The following is a 27,753-nucleotide window of genomic DNA, read 5'->3' as shown; positions in this document are numbered from 1 at the left end:
AACAAGCAAGGTGGCTCGCTACCTTGTGCAGTTGATTAATATAACCACAATGTCATATACCACTGTTTCTCAAACAGGGGGCTCTAGATGTGGGTCACGAAAAGATTTTAGAACTGCTATACAACACATGGGAGAACACATTGTGTGAAACATACTTTCTCCAGGCTGAGGTACGGATGCACAGAGGTATAAGTGAAGGGGGCTTCACGTCTGAACTTCTCCCTGAATTCACTCTGTTTCACCTGCAGGGTGACAGATATAAACGCACTAGATGAATGCAATATCAGAAATGAGAGAGAAAATTTGTTAAAAGTTAAAACACATCCCAACAAACATTTACAGGTGCTGAACAGCAATACTGTACGTACACTGGAGAAGGAAGGGAAGTCCGCACACTGGCCCTCATTCGTCAAAAAGTGTACAAATCAGCATATTTCTGAGCCCAGGAATTAGCTTACGCCCACGTCCACGTGAGATTTATCAAGCAGATGTACCCTGTCAATTTTAGCAGGAGATTTGTCTGCCGTTGATCAAATGTGGCCTTACTCGAGTCGCTCCACCAGTTTTTTTATGCAATTGTTTGTCTTTGTACATAATGTATTGTATTATGTGTTATTTATTAGTTTTATAGCTATACATTTTGGAGTGAATACATATGTTTAGATGCCTGTGTCAGACGATGCTGCTCCCCATGTCTACGATGGATCTATCTATCAATTCACGATGGCCATGATGCTGAAAATGCCGACAATTGCTGTGATCTCGCCGTACGCAATTTTTTTGGTGGGTCTACACTATTTTGATAAATGAGGGCCAGTGTGTCGTAGCTCCCAGTAGAGGAACAGAGTTACCTCAAACGCCATGCACTGTCGTCGTAGAACCATGACTTCTGCGTTTTGCATCGGAGCCACGTCGTGCCTCACTGCCAGCGCCAGTTTCTTAGCTGCACTCCATTTTTCCGGTAGGTCCTAATGAGAATATGAATTATTGTTTTATGTTAAGGTCCTTACACACTAAGAGCATGGCTGAAAATGCATCAGCAAATATTTCTCATCAAGCTGTTCATTTGGTGATGCCTCATTCACATAGGTTGATGCTTCTATTGGCAGTGAAAATATGCAGTTTCAAAAAATAATTATGGTTTCCCGGTTTCCTGTGCAAGTGCTACATTTATACCATTGAGCTAATAGAGCCTGCCTGCTTGCTCAGAGGACAAATTTTATCTTGACCATCAAGTCAAATTTTTTTGTCAGATCCTGTATCTATAGGTGAGTTGTGACCTTTGAACACGATCAAAATGTCTCAACAGAAGAGCAGAGAGACAAAGAAATCTCTCCAAAGAGCAGGGGGAAAGAATAATAATAATAAAGATTGTATAAGTTATATCGTATTTACTATTTAACATACTCTTCCGTACAGACTGGACAAAATTACGTTTGATCAATTAAAGTTACATAGTGCTGCTTTAATCACACTCAATAAACACTCATGGACTGTAAGGACTTTTAGTCTGAAAACATATGCAGAAAAATAAATATAAGTATCCTAAATGTGTGATCATGACTGGCTGTACATACAGTATCAGCCCCATGGCTGTTCATCCTTACCTCCAGCTGGGAGTACACATGCTCAGGTATTCTCTCTCCGTATCTCTCCAGCAGGGCCAGAGTGGCGTTGAGGGGCTCAAACATCACGTCTGTGCTCGTCTGGCGGTCTCTGACGGCCAGTAGGTGACCCATGACCTCCACCAGGCCACGGTGGTCCCCTGTAGACACGGGCCGGTGCAGCCCTTCCACCGTGGAGCCAACAAACTGCTCCAAGCCATCCAGGCTTTGGGGGGAATGAATGGTGAACCATGCATTACCGTGGGAACAGGTCAAGTAAAGTGTGTGTGCTGCCTGCTATTGCTAAAAATCAACAAGATAGCATTCAAAATATCATTTGGAGGAATTCATCGGAAACAAATTCTGCAATAAATATGTCTTGCTCTGGTGGTAAATAAATGACGATCGGTGCATTATATAGCACTTTTATCCAAGGCACTTTACATAAATTGTGCATTACACATTCAGCCATTCACACACATCCACACACCGATGGCGGAGGGAACCATGCAAGGCAACAACCTGCTCCTCTGGAGCAGTTAGGGGTTTAGACTCTTGCTCAACTTCGACACCAACTCTGGGGGAGCCCGGGATCTAACAAGCCGCTCTACCTCCTGAGCCAACAGTAGAAGCATGCGTAACTAGCAGTACCTGTCAGTGACGTAGGTCATGAGATGCTCTTTGAACAGCCAGCTCCACCTCTTGATGATGTTGAGGAGACTGAGCTTGAAGGTCTTGGTGTCCACTCTGAACCAGCCGTCAAACACCCTGCAGTCCTGCAGCCTGGACACCTCCGTGTACATCTCCTCATAGTAGTCTATCTGTAGAACCATCAACACAGTAATCTATCTATAAAACCATAACACTTCATTTTACATCTCCTCATAAGTAGTAGTAGTAGTGTTGTTCTATCTGTAGAACCATCAACGTTTGTTTTACTTAAAGATGGAATGCCGTGATTTTTCCCCCTAAGCAATACTCTGAAACTGCTTCCAGAGCACTGTAGAATGGCTACTAGTAGTTTTCTAATTTTATTTCTCTTACACAAATCCAGTATTCTCTTTCTCTCTAAATGTTCTTCTCTTATCCTCTTTTCTTTTGTTTTTCTTATAATATTTATCCCACGGCTTTGTAACCCATTTTTTCACCCAGTGTCAATTATCTAATAATCCTGGGCTCTACACTTCCTCCGCCAACCTGGGGAGAGCAACAAACTGACCTCATGCTTCCTTCTATGCATGAGCGTCCAAGCCGCTTCTTCACCTGACAGGGGGGAGTTTCCCCGGTTGGACGTAGCGTGTGGAAGGAACACGTTATTCCAACCAGTTCCTTTCCCGTCCATCAAGCTGGCCAGGGGGAGGCAGTTTAGAGACCAGGATTACTTACCCTCTTTTCAATACAGTAGTAAATGGCTGGAAAATATTATTTCTTTTTAATCAATTATCGTACAAAGACCCTGTATTTTCTTATTATATTTAATCCAATTGCCACCAGTTTTTATTCATTTTAAGCGATTTACGACATTTCACACTTCACCTACAGTATGTGCATACGGTACGGTATATACATTTAGTGACAAAAACATATTGTTCGAAGTTCCACCTGTTCTTTGAACTGGTCGATTGTAGGAGGGGCTTCTGGGATGGCCTGGGGTTGGAGGGGGGCCTCCATCTCCTCTGTGGTCAGCAGCACCTGTCCATACAGGAGGAACTGTCGCAGCACCTCCGCCCGGTCCTCCATCCACAGGTGGGTGTAGCAGGAGAAGGTGGTCTGGTACTGCTGCGCTTTGCTCAGGACACTCTCCACGCGCTCCATCACCTCCTGCCTCAGGTCCACCAGGTCCAGCATGTCCTCCATCTCAGCCTGGAACCATCATGATTCAAATTAAGAAGGGTTATAATAAACAGCAAGAAAAGCCTGAAAGAAATAATTCAAAAATAAATAAAATACCTGATAGGACTCCAAGTGCAAGTGAGCAGCCATGCGGTCCACCTTGGTGGACGTCTTGAAGATGTCTCCCACCAGTCCCTCCACCAGCTCGTAGAGGCCGTCCCCTACATCCCGCTCCAGCGAAGGGAGGAAGCTCATGGCTGAGCCGTGCAGCAGGAGCTGGGCCTCAAACAGCGGCGCTTGACACAGGCCTGACTCCATGTTCTCCATGAAGAACTCCAGAGAGTTGCTGATGGCCTTGAAGAGACCCTCCACCACCATGTCATCCACGTACTCCAGGTAGGAGCGCCATTCCTCTGAGGCCATGTCGGTGCGGAACAGGGACATGTTGTCCTGAAGGCATACGAACACATGGAGAAATAGTATAGGCATTCTAAGGATAGTAAGGGGTTAAACCTCAAACAGATTGCAACAGAAACTCTTTCCAACTTTTTTTTGTTTCATAAATATGTTAATAACAACATATCAAAAGTCCTAAGAAATCCCAGTGGTGGAACACCCCTCACACACTGTGTGAGGGGTGCTGTTATCATCATACATCAGCCAATCAAATCATTACATTCCGTGCTACAAACACACACACAAAGCTGCGCATAGCAGGGACTAGCGCTACTCAAAAATACTAAAATAGTACCGTATATGACGTACAGTATCAAACAAGGGGTTTTCATGATTCTGAATCCAATGCAAGTATTTGTTTTGCCTGAAAAACTGCTGTTTTGCTAAAAACAGCCATAGCCACTTGCCCAAATGTGCTAACCATCCCATTTGTGATGACGTCACATTTGTGATGATGAACAAATCAGCATCCAGAGTCCATATACCTGAGCTGTACCATACCTGTAGCAGCGTGTGGATGTGGTGTCCAACTGTCCATCCTTCTGTATGGAGCTGTACCATACCTGTAGCAGCGTGTGGATGTGGTGTCCATCCTTCTGTATGGACTGGAGCTGTACCATACCTGTAGCAGCGTGTGGATGTGGTGTCCATCCTTCTGTATGGAGCTGTACCATACCTGTAGCAGCGTGTGGATGTGGTGTCCATCCTTCTGTATGGAGCTGTACCATACCTGTAGCAGCGTGTGGATGTGGTGTCCATCCTTCTGTATGGACTGGAGCTGTACCATACCTGTAGCAGCGTGTGGATGTGGTGTCCATCCTTCTGTATGGAGCTGTACCATACCTGTAGCAGCGTGTGGATGTGGTGTCCATCCTTCTGTATGGAGCTGTACCATACCTGTAGCAGCGTGTGGATGTGGTGTCCATCCTTCTGTATGGAGCTGTACCATACCTGTAGCAGCGTGTGAATGTGGTGTCCATCCTTCTGTATGGAGCTGTACCATACCTGTAGCAGCGTGTGGATGTGGTGTCCATCCTTCTGTATGGAGCTGTACCATACCTGTAGCAGCGTGTGGATGTGGTGTCCATCCTTCTGTATGGAGCTGTACCACCTGCTGACGCGCTCAGCCCTGTCGTCCAGCATGAGGAGTGCACCCTTCTTGTTGTCCTTCCTGCAGAAGACGCTCTGCTTGCTCCAGGCCTTCATCAGAGCCTGCAGCAGTGTTGATTTGGACAGCAAATTGCAATTAGGTTTCAGTCACAGTTTTTTTTCAAAGATGTTCCGTGGCACAGAGGCGCCAACTTTAGGACGGTTTCCGACCCCCCCAAACCTCGAATGATGTCACATTGTAGTCACCAAACTGTATGGGGAGTATGAATGGGATTAAAATCAACACTGGCCTGCATTGCGTGGCAGTTGTCCTTGGTTCTCTGGAGGAGTCGCTCCACACCGTGGACCAGCTGCTTGGTGGTGCTGATGAAGCTCCAGCAGTCTGGGTGCTGCCACGTCAGGCTGCCCTCTGCCCTGCTCAGCTGTTGGTCAATGGCCTCCAGCTCTGCTCTGACCAGAGGAAGCTCCACTTCCAGCATGGTCTGCTTCACCTTGTTGTACCACTGGACCAGCAGCTGGAGACTGCTCACATACTGGACGAACAACAAAGAAATACATACAGTATGGAGACTGGACACATTATGCTGGATTATGGCGAATATGAATGGTCTCAAACGTTTACATTTCATGGAACTCCCTCAACTCTGACAGTGTACAAATGAAACCAGACAACAAACTTAGAGTCAGAGTTACAGACTTGTAAGGGCCACTTACTTTGAAAGCCACTGATCTAAATGCAAAAACCTAGCACATCAGCCTGAGAGTGCTACCTTCTGAAAGAAGAAAATGGCTGCGCCTACCTTCATGAACATATCTCGGTTCTGGAACACCTCCATGGCGGCAGCCGGGATGTTGATCTTGTCGAGAGCCTGGATGTATTCGACGTCTCTCAATACCCCGATCAGCTGAGATGGGAACGCAAACAGAAGGTATTGTCATAAAAACACACACAACTCAAAACATTTCTCCTCCTTTTTTTCATTTTTCTCCACAATTTGGTATTCATACCAATTGATTTCTCCCCACACACATTTGTGTATGTACTGACTCGCCCGTCGGTGAGGAGCCCCCACCGGGAGGACGTAGCAGGGGTGTCAAACTGGTGATTTTCTTTTTTTTTTATGGCTAAAATATAGGCTAATAAGTAAGGCTGCGTGATATATCGAACATGTACCTTCATCAGAGTGGAGAATATAAGTATAAATCAAGTTGAGCAAAGCCACTTCTCTGCCCATCTCTCTAACAGACACAGTTAACGATCGCTTGTTAAGTGCCTGCCAGACAGACAATCAGATGAAATGAAGGCAGGTGTAGAGTAGAGTGTAGACTAGTGAACTGAACATGTTCTCTTTATATCAAGTACTTCATACCAGCCCCTTATGGAACTACTTCTCTAAATGGATTTCATTTTCCATCCTGAATGGCAGTAACTAGCATACAATGAGAACTGAGAAGATCTTCACAAGGTTTACTCATCAAAACTGATTATAAAACTGTAACCATCAAAGCATGCACTCAACATATAATGGTTATGTGACCATGGCATGTGCATAATATAAAATCTTATGAGTTTTATCTGATATTGATTAATATGGGGTTCAATGAATCGATTATTAATCGGCAGAGCTGTCGACTATTGTCAACATATTCCCCAATTTCCACTGAGATTATGGGGTGAATGAATGTGGCCAGACCCATCTTCTCTTTCTGTCATAGTGACATTGTCCTGCATCAGATCATGTCCAAATCAGGTTCTCCAATCTCCAGTTTTTTGAAGATTTTTTGAGTGGTGCAACCACTCCCTTACGGAGCTATGTGTGTGGCTTGGCTGGGTCTGAGCACTATGTGTGTGGCTTGCTGGCTGGCTGGGTCTGAGCACTATGTGTGTGGCTGGCTGGCTGGGTCTGAGCATACATACATACATACATACATACATACATACATACATACATACATAGATAGATAGATAGATAGATAGATAGATAGATAGATAGATAGATAGATAGATAGATAGATAGATAGATAGGTAGGTAGGTAGGTAGGTAGGTAGGTAGGTAGGTAGGTAGGTAGGTAGGTAGGTAGGTAGGTAGGTAGGTAGGTAGGTAGGTAGGTAGGTAGGTAGGTAGGTAGGTAGGTAGGTAGGTAGGTAGGTAGGTAGGTAGGTAGGTAGGTAGGTAGGTAGGTAGGTAGGTAGGTAGGTAGGTAGGTAGGTAGGTAGGTAGGTAGGTAGGTAGGTAGGTAGGTAGGTAGGTAGGTAGGTAGGTAGGTAGGTAGGTAGGTAGGTAGGTAGGTAGGTAGGTAGGTAGGTAGGTAGGTAGGTAGGTAGGTAGGTAGGTAGGTAGGTAGGTAGGTAGATAGATAGATAGATAGATAGATAGATAGATAGATAGATAGATAGATAGATAGATAGATAGATAGATAGATAGATAGATAGATAGATAGATAGATAGATAGATAGATAGATAGATAGATAGATAGATAGATAGATAGATAGATAGATAGATAGATAGATAGATAGATAGATAGATAGATAGATAGATAGATAGATAGATAGATAGATAGATAGATAGATAGATAGATAGATAGATAGATAGATAGATAGATAGATAGATAGATAGATAGATAGATAGATAGATAGATAGATAGATAGATAGATAGATAGATAGATAGATAGATAGATAGATAGATAGATAGATAGATAGATAGATAGATAGATAGATAGATAGATAGATAGATAGATAGATAGATAGATAGATAGATAGATAGATAGATAGATAGATAGATAGATAGATAGATAGATAGATAGATAGATAGATAGATAGATAGATAGATAGATAGATAGATAGATAGATAGATAGATAGATAGATAGATAGATAGATAGATAGATAGATATAGATAGATAGATAGATAGATAGATATTATAGCAGTGACTGACTGAGACATTGAGCGTGCGTGCGCAACTGGTTGTGGCCCCCATCAAGTGACCTTTTGACCAATGCGGCCCTCACCCCAAGTTGAGTTCGACACCCCTGACGTAGAGCCTTCCTGCTACTACTACGTCCCTGTGGACAGGTGCGGCGGCCCCAGCCCATAGGAGTATGTGCAGTGCTATTATCACCCATTCTGTCTTGGCTTCCCTCCCCCAAACATGGGCCAATTATGTTTGTGAAGACGGTCGACAAAGCCGGATGCATCGCGGTAGATTCAAACCCACAACCTGAGTGGTGATGGGGGATGCACTTCACCACTGTGGCACACAAGTGTGGTATAATAGAGACCGTTATGCCTACAGTGCATTACCTCTGGGTTGAAGTTGACGGAGATGAGGCCAGATGAGGTGTTTCTGGAAAGGAGAGGCTGGTCCAGGTTGAAGTGACACACCCGGTCCAGACCCTGACACCAGTCAGTGCAGGCGTGCTCCTCAAACTGGTCCAAGCGGGTCAATGTGTCCATGTACATGTGGTGCTCCTGCACCATGTCCACACCTTCCACGGACCTGCAAATGAAAGAAACACAAAAAAATCTATCAATGTCCCACACCTGACAGATCATCTAGAAGAGTAATTGTTTGACAAGTTGGATTCTATATGTGTGTATTATTTATTGAATTATTGTGAAGAAAACTAAATGGGATTAAGAAATCCTAACATAGGCCAGCTGGTTCTCAATGTGAGTTCCAGGGACCCCCATGGGTCCTTGGGTAGGTTCCGGGCGATCCTCAGCTAAATAGTTGTGGTTATGAACAAAGTGATCCTTACGGGCCTATAACTCTGAGTTGTACACTCAGAGTTCAATGAACACGGAGGTAGGTACATTGGGGTCCCAGGGAGGGTTGTGGGGGGGTGGTATGTGTATTTAGTGGAAAATAAATTAATAAAAATAAAGTGTCCTTGGAATAAAATACGTACTGCATTGGATACTACATTTTTAAGTATTGTCAAGAGCGAAGAACTTTCACCAACATGTCAAAGAGAAATCTGACGTTTTCCCACGGAGTCTGAATTCGTTCTCTAAGCACTTTCGCCCACTTCAGGGCTCCTGATGTGCGCGGCATGTTCCTAGTCAACCCCATGTCCGTCTGTCAACAAGAAGGAAAAACAGAATTCATTCACTTTATAATAATGCTTCCTAGTCCACATATTTCCACCCACCATCCGTCCAGACTGTGAGATTGCGACCGCAACCACAGAAAAATGTATGAGCACACTCTGGTTGCTCACTTGGTAGAGTGCATGCCAATAATGCTCAGCCAGGTTAAATGCAATGGCATGTCCTTCCCCATCTCTCTCTCCTGCCAATTCCTGTCTCTCTCCACTGTGGCTATCAAAGAGTTTGGAAATTGCCCACAAAATGACAACTAAACTAGATAAAGTGCCCCTCAGGGCACAGGTCTCCACCAGGGCAGGTCAGGTTGTGGCCTCCTGGTGGTGCTATAATAGGCCAATGTGAAAAGGGTGCCATTTCAGGTTCAGGTTCAGGTTCAGGTTCAGGTTTATTTGTCATTTGTATAATTTATTGGATGATTGATGATTTGAGGCATTTTGTTCCAAAAATGTCCACCTATAATGTCCACCTATTTCAGGCCAATGTGAAAAGGGTGGGATATATTCTGGTAGGAAAGTATGTGAAATATTTCATGTAAATTGCACGCTGCGTTTATGGGTTCATGCGTTCTGGAAAGTTTGGGGCAGAGGTTCATCGTTGGCATCCAGGGAGTGTGTGTGCAAAATTTGGCATCGACCAGGTTAACGGTGCCGGAGATTAGCTGGTAACAGACAGACGGACACAGACACACACACACACACACACACACACACACACACACACACACACAGACGCAAAACATACTCTCTCCCCATGCCTTCGGCCTGGTGGAGACAAAAACTAAAAAGCTAGTAAATAGCATACATTTCAGAAACATGAAAAATCTAATTTCTCACTCCTGGCACATGTCAATGGTAAATTCCCATGTGGAAATTCAGATGGATTTAGTCAACCTACTCAATGAGGAGAAAAATTTATGAGGACGGCCGGATGAACAGATGGAAGGACGGAAGGACATACAGTAGCTTTGTTCACTTTATATTACCATAATGATCTGTTCTGTTGTGGCGTTCCCGTCAAATGGAAAAGGAAGTAAAGCTATGGGTTGGACTTGGTACTGTACGTCACAGTGAGTAGTCACTTACATGCCAGTAAATGTAATTCCACATAACGGTCATGCATCCCGTGTGTCATTTTTAATAGTGTACCTGGTGAAGCTGAGACTTATAAAGAAGTTGACATCTCTCCAGCTCTTCTCTGAAGTACTGCTGCAGGACCAGGTAGTTGGGACTGAAGATCTGCTTGATTTGTCTTCTCTCCAGGAAGGGTCCAGAGATAACCAACAGCTAGAGAACGATACATCAGTACAGCTTCATTCTCACATAGCTGGCCTTTTTGAAGCCTGATTTATACTTGGTTGTGTGCCGGTGTCATGCACCTCACTATTATGCAGAAGGGTTCTATGTTACTGTGCTATTGAAGCACATTATGTATTATGTATGTATAATCTGCTGTTCTTTCACTTCATGTGTTACTATATACAATATGCTGCTACTATTTTAACTGCCTCATACCATTGCCATATCAGGAATATGTGAAATATCTTACCTGCTTGCATTTATTTAATTCTAGTCATATCAGGAATAATTGAATGTCTGAACCGTTTACCTTGTTCCTCTATTCTTCTTCCCTTTCTTGAAAACATTGTACAAACCTTTTTGAGCTTGTTGATCTGCTTTTTTTTTGGTGCGTGACACCCACCTAACTATGTACAACTCATGTTACAGGCAGCCATTTAGATTTTAGTGTGTTAATGTTAATGTCTGTGTATTTGTGAAGTGTTTGTGGGTTGAATGTACTGGGAGCAAGGTGTGGGTTTCTAACTCTCACTCACCTTGAAGGCTGATTCCAAGCTGCAGCAATCCTTAAACGCCGAGCAAAGAACAGAGGCGAGGCGGCGCTCAAAGTCCTCAAGCTTCACTTTGAAATCTGTATAGTCTTTTTCAAAATCCTTTCAACCAAAAAATAAATAATTCATCAATAGTGAAAAACAGTTCATATCATTAACAAAATAACAAAAAAACGACACGCTGACACATTTTTTCATATGCTTGTGTTATGTTTTCTGAAGTAATTCTGTTATTAATTTGTATTTATTTATTTGCCTATAATAATAATAATAATAATAATAAAACTTTATTTGTATAGCACCTTTCATGACATGAAATGCAGCTCAAAGTGCTTTACAGAACAATGGAGAATAAAAGAAAAGCAAGGCAACGACAGTAATGCAATACAGTGAGGACATGAATAACAAAAACTAAAATAAAAACAACTAAAAGATCAATTAAAAGCAATGTTGTAGAAGTGGGTCTTGAGCTGAGCTTTAAAAATGTCTACAGAGGCTGCCTGACGAAGGTACAGAGGGAGCTTGTTCCATGCGTGAGTCCATAATGAGTCCGACATGCCCAAAATTGGGACGCCAGGTTTATTAACACAATATGAATGCAAATGCATGTTAATCCACAACAATCCCTCCCTCGCAATCCTTTCCATTCAAGACATTATTTGTCATGATAAGAGTGATGTCGGTTGATGTGTTGCAGGACTGGTTTGTTAGTGTAAGCAGTCTTGTTACTATGCTGAGCAGCTTTTATGAGCAGTAGCACCCGTCCTGACATGGCCTGGTCAGCATCACACCGTTCATCATGTCACAGAAGCCTTCTTATCTGTGTGTGTCCATCACAGTGAATTACAGCTGGTCACTACACTGACCTTAACAAACACACAGCTACTAGAGCGTTGTTTCTTTCCTTCAGAGGACACCCTATGAATATAATTAATATTTAATTTCATCATTTTACATCATTTTTATTTCAAATAGCAAAAACTTGTATATCGTCTCTGTCGGGTGGAAACCTCGTATGTCCAAAACCTGTTCAGGATTCAGGTTTCAAATAAAAAAATAGCCAACTCAAAGGCTCACAATGGTTGTGAGCTTGTACATCTGCAATGTTTTGGCAACGAGAAAAATTGCATGTTCTCTCCAGAATAAGGATGCTACTTATCGTCTCTGTCGGGTGGAAACGATTATGTCCAAAACTGTTACTTTTCAAGATTCAAATCCAAAAATAGCAAAAGTAGCAGATATAAGCTCGAAATGTGTCACTTTATACCCCTTGTGGATCTGGTACTTCTGATGCTTTTGTGTGACACTGTATTTATGCGGGGGTAAAAAAACACGTTATAGAAATATTACCTGAATATGGTCGTGCAGTGGGTTGTATTCTCTCTCCTTAAACACTTGGCAGAGTTGTGTGAACTCAGTGGACATGTGAGCAGCCTGCTCACTGAACACTCTGCCTTTGAGTCCCCCAAACTCCAGCTTCTCCAACCTCTGGAAGTCCAGCATGGTCTCAAACAAGTCCTGGAAACAGAACATACAATTCAAAATAGAGGTGCAACAGTAGGGCTGGGTGCAATAACCGCAATACCAATTTTTTATTTTTTGGGGGGGGGGGGGTAATAACCGCCATCCTGGTATAAATCCCATACCGCCCCAGCCCTATGCAACAGTTAATCCAACTACAGTAATCGATGTAATCGTAAAAAAAAAAAAATGTGAAAATAGCCGAGCTACAAGCTCAAAACACATCGCATTGTGAGCTTGTAGATATACGTCTATTTTCTATATTTTTGTGCAAGTATATAAAATAAATGGTTAGTCAAACTAATCAATTTAGTCGATTATAAAGTAAATCAAATAGTTGAGATTAATGGGCCATTCATACCAGGCACTAAAACAAGTCAAGTAGATGTTCACAACACAACTATAACACATCGTTGTCGTCGGGCATAAACCTCTTATATCCATATTATGTTTTCTGTTTTTTTGTAAATGAATGCCCTACTTCATTTTGAGCTTGTAGATCTGCTACTCATGGAATTTGAATCCTCAAAATTAACAGTTCTGGACATAACGTATGAGGTTTCCACCCGACAGAGACACAATAGTCAACGATAATACACTTATACAGTTGTAGTTATTATAGTTGTTACTTTGACCTTTTACAGAAAAATTCTCAAACGCAAAAGCCACTCGTCCCTCTGAAGGGATGACCTCACTTGTATGTGTAGAACACGACTGAGGAAGCAGTCGAAACGTGTGAAAACCAAGGAGGACTGGAAGTCCCAGCAGGGAGCCTGGTGGCGGCGGTGGTTGACCTCCTGGCTGGCCGTGGCCGGGGTCTTCTTTCTGTACATCTGGAACGTGTCCCTGAACCGTCTGAAGACTCTCGCCACGTTCCTCACCCTCTCCAGACCTTCCTCTACCTCGTCCCTGAGTAACTTCTCTGCACACAGGTAGTCTGAAGCCTGGAGAGACAGAGAAACATGTACAGTATGTAACACTGACATGGTTTTAAAAGTTGACATTAGAACGCGGGAGCATATCCCTGTTACAATGAGCGAGACCCCTGGGGGATGGATTGTTGAGGTAGAGTACCACACCTATCATCAGCTCCCAGTACTTACCGCACACATGACACATGACTTGGGAACCGTTTGTTCCCAAGCCTACTTACTTACATTATAAATTACTTTTATTTTATGTTGACTTCCCTTGACCCCGGCCCATGGGGAGGGGCCCCCATGTAGCAGATTTGCCCAACAACACAGAACCAACCTGTTGGATGAGAACGTTGCACAGTTCCTGCAGCAGCACCACAATGCGTGCGGGCGTCCTGTACGCCGGGCAGCGTGTCCATATCAGGGACACCATGTGGAACAGAGCCGGGACGAAGGCCTCCATACGTGGAAACTCTTCCTTTTCCAGCTGAGACAGATGCGCGCGCAGCGGCCGCAGATGGAGCTCAATGTCCCGCGATTCCTGTAGCGCTGAGGGTGAATATGAGGCATGTTGTCATGGCCACATTAGTCTCTCGAGACAGACTGAAAATGTGCAGATTGTAAAGCGGAATGTCTTTCCTTATGGAGGAAAGATGTTTGCTCATAACTTCCGTTCCACTATTAGTGGTCACATAAATAAATCCTACTATAAATTAGTCAAAGCATTTCTAGCGTGAACAAATATGACCAACAGATGACAGCTTCCATCTGCTTTTCAGTCTTTCAGTAGATGTACAGAATCTAAGTAGCATTCCAAGATTGTGGAATAGTTTTTTTGCATGAGAAACCTCCTCTCTTTCAATTCCATACAAATTCACCTAGCAATTATAAACAAAATGTGTTAATAATTGCAAGATGAATTTTGATGGACAATAGGCCATAGTAATGTTCTCTTGATAATGCTGTTTTGTGCAAATTGTACATTTAAGTAACAAATCAAATCCTGTACAAATCCTGTGACCTTGTTTGAATCAGACAACAACATAGGCTTACCATCAAACACGTTTCCAATCAGAGTGGTGATAGCTGGGTGATAGCTGCTCTCAACCACCTCCAAGATCTTCACCATCTTCTGAACTATGGGACTCTGAAGCTGAGAAAGTATAGGTAGTAAAACATTAACATTCAGAAGGACAATGGATCATTGTGTTACTGACCATCAAGGAATAAAGTGAGCGTTGCCTGTTGGTAGATGTTCTCTATGTTGCTCTTCCTGGACGACCAGAAGTCCAGCTCTGTGTAGGGTCCTGGGTTACTGCTGGTTCGAAGCAGCTCTGATGAATCCTCCTTCAGAACCTTATGGATCAGGTGGGTCCAGGTGATACCAAGGGACTCGATGGTGTGGATCAGTGTCCTGTCGTAGCCGTCACACCTGATAGAAAGTTTTGAAGGAAGAAGGGAAGAGGCCCAATTTATTTCCAAATAAGGCTGCTGTGCATATAGCCTATTGGCTAATATGGCAGCAGGCCATTTCTACTTCCCAACACAAACACCGTGAACATTGTGAGTGTTGTTCCTTACAGTTGCATGGTGCGGTAATAACCGTCAATGTCACATGTTCCCGGAGGCACAGGGAGGACAGTTCGTCCCAGACACTGTCCTCTGACCACAGACGTCTTGTTCCTCATCTTCTCAGCATGGCGGCTGATGTCCTCACACATCAGGTTGGGCCACGTCACGTGGTTGGTCTTGGTTGACAGCAGCGGCACACACACCTTGACCCATTGAAACCAGGAAGTGTCATTTTAGATTTTAGCTTTGCAACATTTCAGAAAACTATTAGGGTGGTTTAGAATAGTGGTTCTCAAAAACAGCAGATATACAAGCTCACAGCACACATTTCTGTGTTGTCACTGCGTGTTGTATCCTACCGACTCACCTGCCAGTGAGGAGCCCCAACCGGGAGGACATGGAGCCTCCGTCCTACTCCTCCCGCTCAACACTCCCTGCTGACAGGCGCGGCCCCCAGCCTATAAGAGTATGTGAAATGACCAATATCACCCTCCCCACCTAGCTTCCCCGAACACGGCCCAATTGTGTTCGCATAGGCGCCCTACAAAGTCGGTTGCACCACGGTGAACTCGAACCCAAAACCTCTGCGGTGGTGTACAGTGATTTTACCAGTGCGCCACGCCACCCAAACTTGTTTTACCTTAACCCATTTAGAACTGAGGCCTATAAAACCTACAGTATGGCCGATTCCAACAATAACCCATAATCCATCTAGTGACTAGAATAGATGGATGACAGGCTAAGTACATTTACCTGTTCTACAGTGTTTGACAGTTGTTGCATTGCTGACTGAGACAATGACCCAAAAAGCACCAGTTCCCTGCAGTTGTCAGTGTCGAGTGGAACACCTCTCTTCTTCTTCAGGAGGTAGACATGCTTGTGTAGAGCTGGAGCAGGTGGAACCTAAACGTTGAAAGAAGTTGAAACGTTCTTCCAGGATTCAGGTGTAGCACTAGTCTGGCAGGCTCAAGCAATAACGAGAATACACTACCGTAAAACTTGGAATTGTAGGCATTATGATTAATTGATTTGTTTTCTTTATTAAAGTGTCATGCTTCCAAGGAAACCCAACCCATATGGACTTACAGGACACTCTACATTTCATATAACACGTGAATTAACTAACATGCTGATTCACAAACAATTATCAAAAAATTAATCAACTAACTCATCCAAAACATACAGGGCAAATTAATAACACAACCTAAAATAGGTTATTCTCAGTGGTGTAAAGTAAAGGCTCATTCATACTCCATGTATATGTATGAGCCTTAACTAAAGTACTTCTACTCAAGTACTTAGATCCAAATATTGTATTTTTACTATTTATTTGAAAAATGTAGTTACTAGAACACTTTGTATAGATTTTGACAACAATGCATGCCTCTTTCTTAAATTTGACACGTTAGCCACTTGGTATTAAAAAGGTTGTAAAAGTAATTAAATTGTCACTTTAGAATAAAATGCCTAAATTGTACACATGTGGTCGGGCGGGATGATAACACTTCCTTATTGAAAAATATTAAGTAATATATTGCACAAAGACAAGTTAACATTTGGGGCAAACGGGTAAAGCACTTTATATTTTGCATATGTTCGGAGAAGTATACGGGCTTTACTGGCGAAAGTGTGGGCCAAGAGTCTTAATTGGCTAGCGTCTTGGCTAGAGTTTTGGCTAGCTCACTTTCACCAGTAAATTGTCTTGGCCCAAGAGACTATCGTACATACGAAAGTAAAAGTCAGACTCGATAAAATATCTGCTTATAACAATGTGTGCATTCTTACCTCGATGTAAGCAGCCAGAGAACCGTCAGAAGACAGGCTGAAGAATATTACGTTGAGTCTCTCCAAGAAATGTGTGATATGTGTCTGAACCTCCTGCTGCTCTGTGACGCTCTGCTCCCATGTCTGGAGCTGCAGCCCCAACAACACACACACTTTACCGCCAATAAACCTCACCCTGGCGTCCTCCACGAAGCATGGCACGGTCTCCTCCGAGTCGGACATTATTAGTTACTTTCAGCAACAAAACTGCAATGTTTCTGTTTTAAATAGACAGTTTTGGGGCCTTTTCGTAACTTTAGAGCGTCTCTGTGCTCTCCACCTCGATGCCATCAGTCAGCATTCCAGCTGATGTTAGGGGGCGTGGCAGCGTTGCGTTGCTAAGCGACACCAAAAGACACAAGTTCTGATTTGTCTCTAAATGAAATCCGTCTAGCCTGCTGACGGTGTCGGCCATCGGCGTGTCGCTTACCGACAACAAGGACAAGCTTGCATGTCGGAAAGCATCGTCGTTGACGTCGTAGTCGTGAGATGGAGACATGGACTATAAATAAAATCTCTACAAACTAGTTCAAAGCTGCTGAGGCCAAATAAATCAGATATAGACATCGTAATGTACAGTCCAGTGCCAGTGGTTCTCAAAGTGTGTTTGAAAATGTGTTAAATAGCCTAATACAGCAACTCAGAAATGAATTATAGCCTACAATCGCTATAACATTTTCAATTAATCAATCAAACAAACCACTGCCCCCCTAGCCAAAAACTCCTAAATTCCTGTTAAAAAATCCTACCAGAATTGGAACCAATCCTACTAGATTTGTTCTTATAGAATTACTTTCCTATTAGGAAAATCCAACACACACACACACACACACACACACACACACACACACACACACACGCACGCACGCACACACGCACACACACGCACGCACACACACACTAACACAGCAGGATTTGTGTGAACACAAACATTGGCTGATGATTGGCTGATCATCCCATAGCAATGATTTGATTGGCTGTGCAAACAATGTACATGTCACCTCTTTTGGCCTGTCTCTCTGACATCAAAGTCTGGATGACACAGAATTTCCTTCAACTAAACCAGTCAAAAACAGAGATAATTTTATTCGGCCCCCCTACGTCAACCCTCCTATTACGCTCACAATTTGGTTCCCTTTCCACAAATGTCACACATGCAGCCCGCAATCTCGGTGTCATTTTTGACTCAGACTTAACTTTTAATAAACAGGTAACAACAGTCGTATACAATCATGCTATTTCCAATTAAGAAATATTGCAAAAGTCAAGCCTTTCCTGTTAGCTCCAGACCTCGAGATAGTCATACATGCCCTCATTTCATCACGCCTCGACTGCTGCAATTCCCTCTACTACGGCCTTAGTAAGACAATCACATCCCACCTACAGTTACTGTAATCCAAAATTCTGCTGCCCGACTGCTTACCAACACCAAGAAACGAGACCATATTACACCTGTACTGTACTTGTGTCTCTGCACTGGCTGCCTGTGAGCGCCAGATGCGACTTCAACATTTTACTCAAAGCCCTAAATGGGCTGGCATACATGTTCATAGGGCGCCCCTCACTTCAGACGAGTGTGATTCTTTATTTCAAGAACCCCCAGCTTGATATGCATCAGTCCACAAAGTATCATTAGTGTTCATTTAACTCTGAGAGTGCACAAATGAGTTAGACCATAAAGGGCAGTGTGTTGAAATTGTTTAGTTTCTTGTTCTATAAAGTAGAAAGCTCTAAACTCAAGGCTTACCAAAGCTAGAGCCAGGTGAAAGAGGCCAGCATTGAAGTCCACCAAAAAAACAAACAAACGAAGATAATTGTGATACAGAAATATTTGTGTATTTACAACAAGCATGTATATAGGCCTATATAATAGTGAAAATACTGCAATGGAAATTAATGGTCTCACTATTAGCAAGTAAGCAACATCAGGAAGAAGCAGGACTCAACCATCAGAATTCAAACTCCATTCTTTATTGTATATGTCATCACACCAGAGAGAGACTAGTGTCTCTCTCCAGAGCTTCCCTCCGAACTCCCCACACACATCCCCAACACATATTTTATACTTTCAGCAGTGTACAGAGTTTCAGGAGTAACAAGAGATGGTCATTCCTTAAATGGACTCTATTCTATAGTTAACTCACACAGTTTGAAATAGGTTCACATGAGTCGGCAGTCTCTATTGAGTTTGTCAGTGAGGAACAGGTGGTAATTAGAGTGTAGAGTATCATCTACTAGTAGGCTACATTCAATGAATCAATACCATAGTGTTTATGTGCATTTTTGCCACCACAATACACAGTGTGCAAAAGAGAAATGAGTGTGCGTGTTTGTGTTTGTTTCTTGGTCTGTCACAGTCCATGAATGTTATTGTTATTTTAATGACGTGTCATTGTGCTGCATACAATTCCATTAAAGATATTAGGGGAAGTCCAGTTCAATAAACCCCATTTAGTTGATTAAAGCCAAAGGCCACTTTTATAGTTGTGGAACAAAATTCCTCATTGGCAAACGACAACCGTATAATGGTGTCTACAGTATGTCGGGTGGAAACCTCATATCTCCTAAACTGTTCAAATTTCACGTTTGAACTTGCAGATGATGATCTGCTACTTTATGCTTTTATGTGACGCCATTGTACGACCAAGTAGGGCATTTATTTACAAAAAATATATAAAAATAAATGAAGTTAGAATATAGTGATAAGAGGTTTCTGCCCGACAGCAACAACTATGCCCTAGTAGGTCAACGCAAATAGCACAACCATAGGGTCCAGATGAAAGGCACTGCACTGGAAGGCAAGGAGCTAGAGGTGAATGATGAATATCAAACTGAGGTTCTGACATATACGAGTCAAAAAGATAACAGGACTGTAGCAGCCATGCTCATAACTCAATGCTAATTGAGTAACCCGCTTATGTCACTGTGGTGCGCAACATCTCACCACTATTCTGCTACAGTGGTTCTCAAAGTGGTGTCCAGGGTTCCTCGACAGTGTTCCAAATGAGCCCTTTGAGGTATGTAACTCTGAAAGTGTACAAATTCAACCAAAGGGACCCGTAATGGGTCCAATTGCTTCAATTTACACACTCTGAGAGTCATATGGGGGTCCTTAAAATGTAAAAGTTTGAGAACCACTGTGCTATAATATTGTTCACTTCTCTCACTCTGAGCTTCCATTCCAGGCTGCTGTGTAATTACAATGCTGCTACAATATAGCTACGAAACTGGAGGTGGCAAACCGTATAGGATGTGATGTGTACAGTCTGTGGTAATCAAATATGCTACATAGGCATGTGCATGGTAAAACATTTCATAATTCATGTTGATTGATTGAGGGTTGCATTAACTATAAACATAATAAAACAAAAGGTTTGGAGAAATTCTGTGTTGTGAGTAGATTATTTAAAGAAAAGAAAGAAAAGAAAGAAAAGAAAGAAAAGAAAGAAAAGAAAGAAAAGAAAGAAAAGAAAGAAAAGAAAGAAAAGAAAGAAAAGAAAGAAAAGAAAGAAAAGAAAGAAAAGAAAGAAAGAAAGAAAAGAAAGAAAAGAAAGTTTCTGGATGCTAGGATTCATGTTGGTTAATCAATATTGAGCTATTGATAATCATAAGTCCCTCCGGATGCTTGCAGTGTGTCAATAAATAGGATGTATGAAAGAATAACCAAACTATAAAATGAACAAAAGACATATGGTGAGGTCACGGTGTGGGTTTAGGGTGGAGTATATGGTCATCTTCACTTGAGGGTTTGTGTTCACTTTCCATAGCAACAGTGTTTAAATAGGGTTGAACCCTTATACTCACACTGTGTGAGTAAGCAGCCTCATATACATTATGGAGGACAAATGAATCAAGTCATATATTTGGCCCCATGAGAATCCCTTCTGGGAAGATTTTGTGCCAGGGATTATGTTTATGTGATTTTCACAATGTTGCTGATTTCCGAAGTGGGTGGGTCCTTATCCCTGGACCATTCTCGCACATGTTCCAAAAGAGAAGTTCCAAAGGAGAAGTTCCCAGGAATGGGTGGACCAAAGGAGAAGTTCCCAATTCCATTGTTTGTCTTTGCATGGCTTTTGAAGATGACTCCACTTCACTTCACCAACCAGACACTTTCCTGGGGGTTTTATGTCTATAATATGTGTTTTTAGATATTTTAGTCACAAAGCCATGTGACATGTGTTCATGACCAATATGTGTCATGAAAATGGGGTCTCACTTCTTTCCTGAACCTCCACAAGTCACACCTCCACGCAGCCTCCCCCCTCTCCACAAGGAGGGGCAGTGCACCAAAGCATTATGTTCATTGTAGTAATTCAGCAATCCAGTCAAACCATAGTCAAAACACACGTAGGCCTACCTTCATTATTTTTCTGGCCATATAGAGTGCACATTTCAAATTTTGCTACTATTATCTACTATAAATACTATTAACACTGACTGCAGTTTCTTCCTTTCTTCCAGCAGTGAAATGTCCCTTTAAGAATAAGAAATTCACCCTGCACTTCTTGACACCTGTAAACCCGTCGTGTGACAATAAAAAAGGATTCTGATTCTTTATTGTAGAATTTGCATTTATTGGAAAAATGTGACGTGGCTATTGTGAGAACACAGCAGGTGACATCAGCACACAGTCTATCAGTGTACACACAATATGCAGTCTATCCATGTACACACAATATACATAAACAGTACATAAAAGTCACACTTGTGTGAAGTGAGGGGCGAGTTATCATCATACATCATCATCACATTTTGCACTCAGCCAATCAAATCCTCACATTCTGCTTCTGCTACGGTGTGTGTGTGTGTGTGTGTGTGTGTGTCAAGTCACAAGCATAATATTTGCTCATGGTTTGACGAGAGTTTAAAATTTCAGGTCTGAATAGGCATTGCTCACAACATAAGATTATAGTTTCAAAGGTTAAGTAAGGCCCTGAGGCCACATCATGTGACCTTGGGATGAGGGTGCAAGGGCGCCCTCTACGGGGCAGTAGAAAAACCTTCATATAATTGGTAGTCACTAATGTTCATGATAAAATGTCACATACATTTTGTTCTGTGGAGGGATGTGGGCAGTTCAGAAACCCGTCCACCAGTGACATCATCGATGGGGAATCCGATAATGGAAGCCATTGTTCTCACGATAATCAAAATTATTGGTATTTTATCATGAACATGCATGAGGACCAATAATATGAAGATAGGCTGAAAAGTGTTGAAGTGGTCCTTTAACTGTGGGGTGGAAGAAGTGCTACGATTATTATTTTGTTATAACTTAAAACAGTTGCAATACCACAACGTAGAATTACTCTGTTACAAACAGCATTTGCATTCAATGTTTTTACTAAAGTTAAAAAATTACAGCCTTAGCATTCATCAAAATGTAGATTGAAGACTACAGTAGTATAGCAAGTATAATATGCAGAATGCCAGTAAACACGTAAAGCCCCATTTTATACTAGGATCTTCAAGATCACAATATGCATCACAAAGTGACACGTTGTGAGCTTGTAGATCTACTATTTTCGAAAAATATTGAAAGTGTTTTATTCAAGAATTTGGTTAATTCAAAAGTCAAATAATTGTTGTGGAGTAGGCTACATTTGCCCCTGTGATGTGAGTTAGAAATATTAAATATCAAGAAATAGTAAAAGTAAAGTAAAAGAACCTCAACATTGTGCTTATACATTGAGTAAATGTATAGTTACCCATCAGTTTATCAAATGTGAATAGAAGATTTGACAGGCCTGCGAAAACATACTATAGGCCTAGTATGTGGGAATGTAGGCTGCATGCGCTGGACAAATAGTTCTATTAACATCCACACTTGATGAGGAGATAAATGGTTAAAACAAAATCTAATTCCAATCAAATCCCACAGCATATGGAACTATGAGTAAATGAAAACAAACAAAGACAATGGTTATTGGTTACAATGGTAAAACAGAGATTAACTTTGCTTGTGCGTCAGTGCGTGACTTCAGTGGAACAATGTACTGTCTAACATTGCAGGTCCTGCAGAGGGCGCTGGTTGGTCTCTTTTAAATTATCTTTAGTACTGAACTCATTATGACTGTCTGACCTGAGAATCCATCCTTCCATCCTTCCATCCTTCCATCCATCCATCCATCCAGTTTGTGAGTTTGAAAACCTAATCCTTATGTTGAGTAGCCTATATGGACCAAGACCAAGTGGCTACAAGTATAACGCAAGATCAAAATACATTTCTTGTGAAGTTATGAAGCTTTTAAAAATTGCTAAAAGTTAGGCTAATAGACATACAGGCAGAGCATAGACAATATATGTCTATAGTGGGCCTATAGTTCTATTATGTTTAAGAATAAAACGGCTTCACTGTCTGCCTGTGGAATCTGTGCTGCAAAGCAAACCTGTGGCCATGCATTCACAGTCTCTTGTGGTGTTATGTAAGCCAGAAAGGGACAAATTTGTTCTCCCACACCCTAGGGCATCTGCTGTTGATGGATCTGCCGTCCTGGGGGACTCCCTGGCTTTAAGCCGCAGTACAACAGCAGGCCGCTTATCTTGAAAGGCTTGTTTTAAGTGTTCCTCTGTTGAAATACAAAAGATTTTAGGGTACCCATTACCTTACAATAGCTGTGCAATCCCTGTTGTGTTCTAAAGTTTCCCACTCCTAGTTAGAACATATGCTGTGTATTAGGATCAGGCCAGGAAACCAAGGGGCTTAGAATAAAACAACAAGGTCTTGTAAAAAGTCTTCTTAACCCACAAAGAAATTCAATATTTATCACTTCCACTGCATGGGCCATATACAAACAGCATAAATATGTAGTTCGCCTATTGAATCTATAATCCACCTTCGCATAACATCACACTCCAAGTCTCCAAAGTGGTTTGAATTAAATTAACTTTGCATGCTGAAAAACAAAACAAAAAGAAAACACAAACGCACACACGCACGCACACATGCCACACACACACACACACACACACACACACACACACACACACACACACACACACACACACACACACACACACTATAGTACTGCATTATAGTGTATAGGTTATACTATTTATTAGCATGTCTTGAAATGCACCAAATTAGACAATTTTGTCACATAATGCATCAAATTATCTCTCTTTCAGGTGTGTGTGTGTGTGTGTGTGTGTGTGTGTGTGTGTGTGTGTGTGTGTGTGTGTGTGTGTGTGTGTGTGTGTGTGTGTTGGGTTTGGGGGTATACAGTGTATACGTGTCATATGTGCTTGTGTGTGCATGTGCAATTGAATTGAATTGCATGTTTCTCTCTCTCTCTCTCTCTCTCTCTCTCTCTCTATGCATTACACACTGTATATTATATATATGTGTGTGTGTGTGTGTGTGTGTCCGTGTGTGCATGTGGAGTCCCTGCATGCATGCATGGGACCAGGCTTCGGGGGTCTATAGCAAGGGCTCCCTGGAGGCCGACCGGCCGGGGCCACTGTATGTGTGTGTGTGTGTGGCTGTGTGCGTGTGTGGGGGGGGGGACTCAGGGTTTATCCTACTTAATCAGCATCCTGAGAGACTGGCACTGCCCCCGTGCTCATAATGCCTGGGGGTCACCGCTAGGCTCCGCCCAGTGAGCCAAAGCCCCGGCACACAATGTACACGTCAATCATTCTTAACCTGAGCTGCTCCCTTTCTTCCTCATATAGTGTACGTGTGTAATCATTCACTCCATAAATGCAAATTAATCTCACCAATGTTTTGACAAACACGGGACAATGAATGGTCCACAGTGACGCCATTTGCATTCCCCGCTCTCAGTGCTTGTCTTTGCGAACACACACAATGCATGATGGGTAAAAGGGCCAGCATTGCCATTATTATAAGCAACTTTGGGCACAGTTGCGTTTTCTGGTTGTTCAAACCAGTAAACATTTTCATGGCAACGACCCAAAATTTATATGTAGCCTATTTGTATGCAGACCCCCCCCCCCCCCACACACACACACACACACTTCCATTTGAAAATATTTTGTGAGTGGCTTTTGAAAGTTGTTAAAGGTGCTGCGCTGTAAATGATTCCATTTGTTATGTGTTAAAAGGCTCTATATTCTGATCATTGCTATAAGTGTTTGTTCAGTATACTAATCTCCCCAGCTCTCAAGCTCTTTACTAAAGATCTTTAGTAAACAGAAAATGCATTTTCAAGTCTGGATAGTGGATACCAAAAACTAAAAGTGAAATAGGAACTGATAAAAAAAAAGACAAGACAAAATTGGAGCGCTATAAAATTGAAGCTCAAAAATAGGTTCTTTCTCCTGATTGGATGAAATCGGTGTCCCACCTGAAAATGTATTTTCTGTTCGCTAAAGAACTGGAGAGGAGAGGAGTTATTATCCTTCAGTACAAACACTCTAAGCTATGATTGCCATCAGAATCTAGAGCTTAAACTTTTGTCATTTTTGTTTTGTTTTAACCAAAACAAATATCAATCACAGAGCACCTTCAATATGGAAGACATTGCTCATAACTGGCTGGGGCCTGGGGGGGAAGGGGGAGGTGGTCCGGGCCAGGGGGGGAGGGTACACAGACGCTCAGCTTCACCTACAGAACAGCAACATGTCCCCCGAGAGAAGAAATACATTCATCTCCAAAACCAACAAGATAATGAAGACACAGGCACAAACGCTTCCTGCAATTTGCCTCTGCCTCTCTTCCGCCACGTAATTTGTACTTGTTTGGATCATGGCACAGGCAGGCAGTCAGTCAGGCAGTCAGTCAGGCACACAGGCAGGCAGGCAGGCAGTCAGGCACACAGGCAGGCAGGCAGGCAGGCAGGCAGGGTGGTTTGGGGTTTGTAGCGGTAATGTCCCGGGGGCTCCGGTCCTGTCAGTAGTAGCACTGCGGTGCGGTTATAAATGACACCGCCAAGTGAGCCCACGTTGGCTGCCTCTCAACACTCCTATACTCTAGTCTACCGGCCTCCTCCGGGTCATTTGTCAGAGCGTGTATGTGTGTGTGTGTGTGTGTGTGTGTGTGCGCATGTGTATAGTGCATGTGTTTGTGTGTCCTTTTTATTTCCTAATCCCAGCACCAGCTATATGGAATTCTGCCCCCCCCCCCCCCCCTCCAGACACATACACACACACACACGCAGGCACGCACGCACGCGCGCACACACACACACACACACACACACACACGTCTCTCTCACACACACACACACACACACACACCCTGCATGAGATATTCTGCTCACAAACTGTGATTTATGTTCCAGAGGCGCGCTGCATGCGCACTGGTTAGGGGTGGGGGGGTCGCAGGTGTGTGTGTGTGTGTGTGTGTGTGTGTGTGTGTGCGAGTGTGCGTGCGTGTGTTTTCAGACCCCACAGTAAAAAGTTTTAATATGCACAACCCGTGGTCCCCTGGCTGGGCCCCGGTTCAAGGATTACAGCCATTCGGTGGCAGCCGGGTGGGTCAATAAAATGTTTGAAATGCAGTCGTTACAGTCACATAGTTATTATACAAACACACACAATGTCAGAAACCTCTTATCTCCATATTCCAACTTTTTGTGTTTTTTGTTGTAAATGTATGCCCCTAATTTGACCATACTACAGCGTACAACGTACAAGATAATTATTATTGTACGTACAAGATATTATCTTGTACGTACAAGATTATACAGACAAGATAATATCTTGTACGGAGAAGATAATATCTTGTACGGACGAGATATTATCTTGTATGGACAAGATAAAATATATTTTGAATGTATGGCCATTCAGGGGCTCCGTTATCTTAGAATTTGCAGTGATATATTCATCTATATATCATCAGTGTTAGAAGCTGTCTTTCTTAGTTCTGGAGTGAACTAAGAAAGATATAGGCCTACATTTCATAGAATCTATATGTGAAATGTATGACCCCATATGTAAAAATGGATAATCTATGTCAGTGGTTTTCAGCCTGTGGTCCGGCCGGGGACCACCAGTGGTCCTTGAAGGGGTTCCAGGTGGTCCCCAGCTAAATGATAAAGAGTTGGTAACCAAATGGACCCTTATAATTTAACTCTTGGGAGAGTAGAATGAAACCAAATGGACCTTTACGGATCCATTTGGTTTCATTTTACGCTCTGGGTAGTTAAATTATTGTTAAAAACCTTAATTTACAAGAAGTATACACAATTAGAGGACGTAGAAGAATTGTTATTTTGATGCCTATCATCTCTGTGGTACAACATCAATACAAGATGGAATTGTGGACAAAATCTTGGGCCTGAGAGGCTACATCTCATGAAATGGTGGTCCGTGGCTCAAATGCCGAATAAATAATGGACCCTGATATGAAATGGGTTGAATATATATGAAAATATATTCTGGTACTTTTGCAGTGTGAGGAGAATATAGACTTATTTTCTTTCAGCATCATTTCATCAGAAGCTTCCGTTTAAAACCGTGCGCTGAAATCTCAAGTGTATAGACCCTACTAAATGAAGTGCCAGTTGTCTGGTCTATATCTTGTCTTGTCGTTGAGAACACACAGGCTGACCTTTGCGTGTGTCACACTTAAAGTCGCAACATAAAATCAAGAGTGTGTGGTGAATGGCGTTCTTTCAGGACACCCGCTCAAGTGTTTGCTCTCTCTCTCTCTCTCTCTCTCTCTCAAGCAGTCTGCACATCAACTGCTGTTCACTTTATATAGTGTAAGTGACGCTCTGAGAGTTTGACCTTTTCTTCATAACAAAGTGGAATGACGTCACAGCCGTAGCTTAAGTTCCTCTGCTATGTAGAAATAAGAACGGTGGAAAGATTGTCTTGTTGACAGATTAATGGTTCTGTGAATGAATGACAAATGCAGGTCTGGTTACAATGTTTCTTCACATACGTGAGTCTAATGGGCACTTAATGTGCAAGTATTGTAGCTAGTGCACTCTCACTTCAGCCTGGGATGCATCGATTGGGAAATTCTGGGCAGATACTGACGTTTAAAAC

The 27,753-nt window shown here is 42.5% G+C and overlaps 1 protein-coding gene across 1 annotated transcript in view; it reads right to left on the bottom strand.

Moving 5' to 3' along the window:
* LOC310856641 (dynein axonemal heavy chain 11) overlaps positions 1–16,974 on the bottom strand; it is a gene marked incomplete at both ends in the record, with an annotated part of 125,711 nt that extends 108,737 nt beyond the window's left edge. Inside the window, 20 exons of the mRNA XM_083762112.1 lie at positions 156–242; positions 852–968; positions 1,608–1,830; positions 2,256–2,425; positions 3,207–3,467; positions 3,555–3,887; positions 4,953–5,105; positions 5,294–5,536; positions 5,804–5,908; positions 8,305–8,500; positions 8,967–9,082; positions 10,257–10,394; positions 10,943–11,059; positions 12,308–12,475; positions 13,174–13,422; positions 13,733–13,944; positions 14,449–14,548; positions 14,638–14,827; positions 14,977–15,170; positions 16,753–16,974. Of these exons, the coding sequence (XP_083618238.1) occupies positions 156–242; positions 852–968; positions 1,608–1,830; positions 2,256–2,425; positions 3,207–3,467; positions 3,555–3,887; positions 4,953–5,105; positions 5,294–5,536; positions 5,804–5,908; positions 8,305–8,500; positions 8,967–9,082; positions 10,257–10,394; positions 10,943–11,059; positions 12,308–12,475; positions 13,174–13,422; positions 13,733–13,944; positions 14,449–14,548; positions 14,638–14,827; positions 14,977–15,170; positions 16,753–16,974 (3,594 nt within the window). The remainder of the gene's footprint in view (positions 1–155; positions 243–851; positions 969–1,607; positions 1,831–2,255; positions 2,426–3,206; positions 3,468–3,554; positions 3,888–4,952; positions 5,106–5,293; positions 5,537–5,803; positions 5,909–8,304; positions 8,501–8,966; positions 9,083–10,256; positions 10,395–10,942; positions 11,060–12,307; positions 12,476–13,173; positions 13,423–13,732; positions 13,945–14,448; positions 14,549–14,637; positions 14,828–14,976; positions 15,171–16,752) is intronic.
* Positions 16,975–27,753: the final 10,779 nt, after the last annotated feature.

The sequence above is a fragment of the Protomyctophum parallelum genome (genome assembly GCF_964188405.1).
Source record: "Protomyctophum parallelum genome assembly, chromosome: 3".
Classification (NCBI taxonomy): domain Eukaryota; kingdom Metazoa; phylum Chordata; class Actinopteri; order Myctophiformes; family Myctophidae; genus Protomyctophum; species Protomyctophum parallelum.
This window is presented reverse-complemented; position numbering and strand designations above follow the sequence as displayed.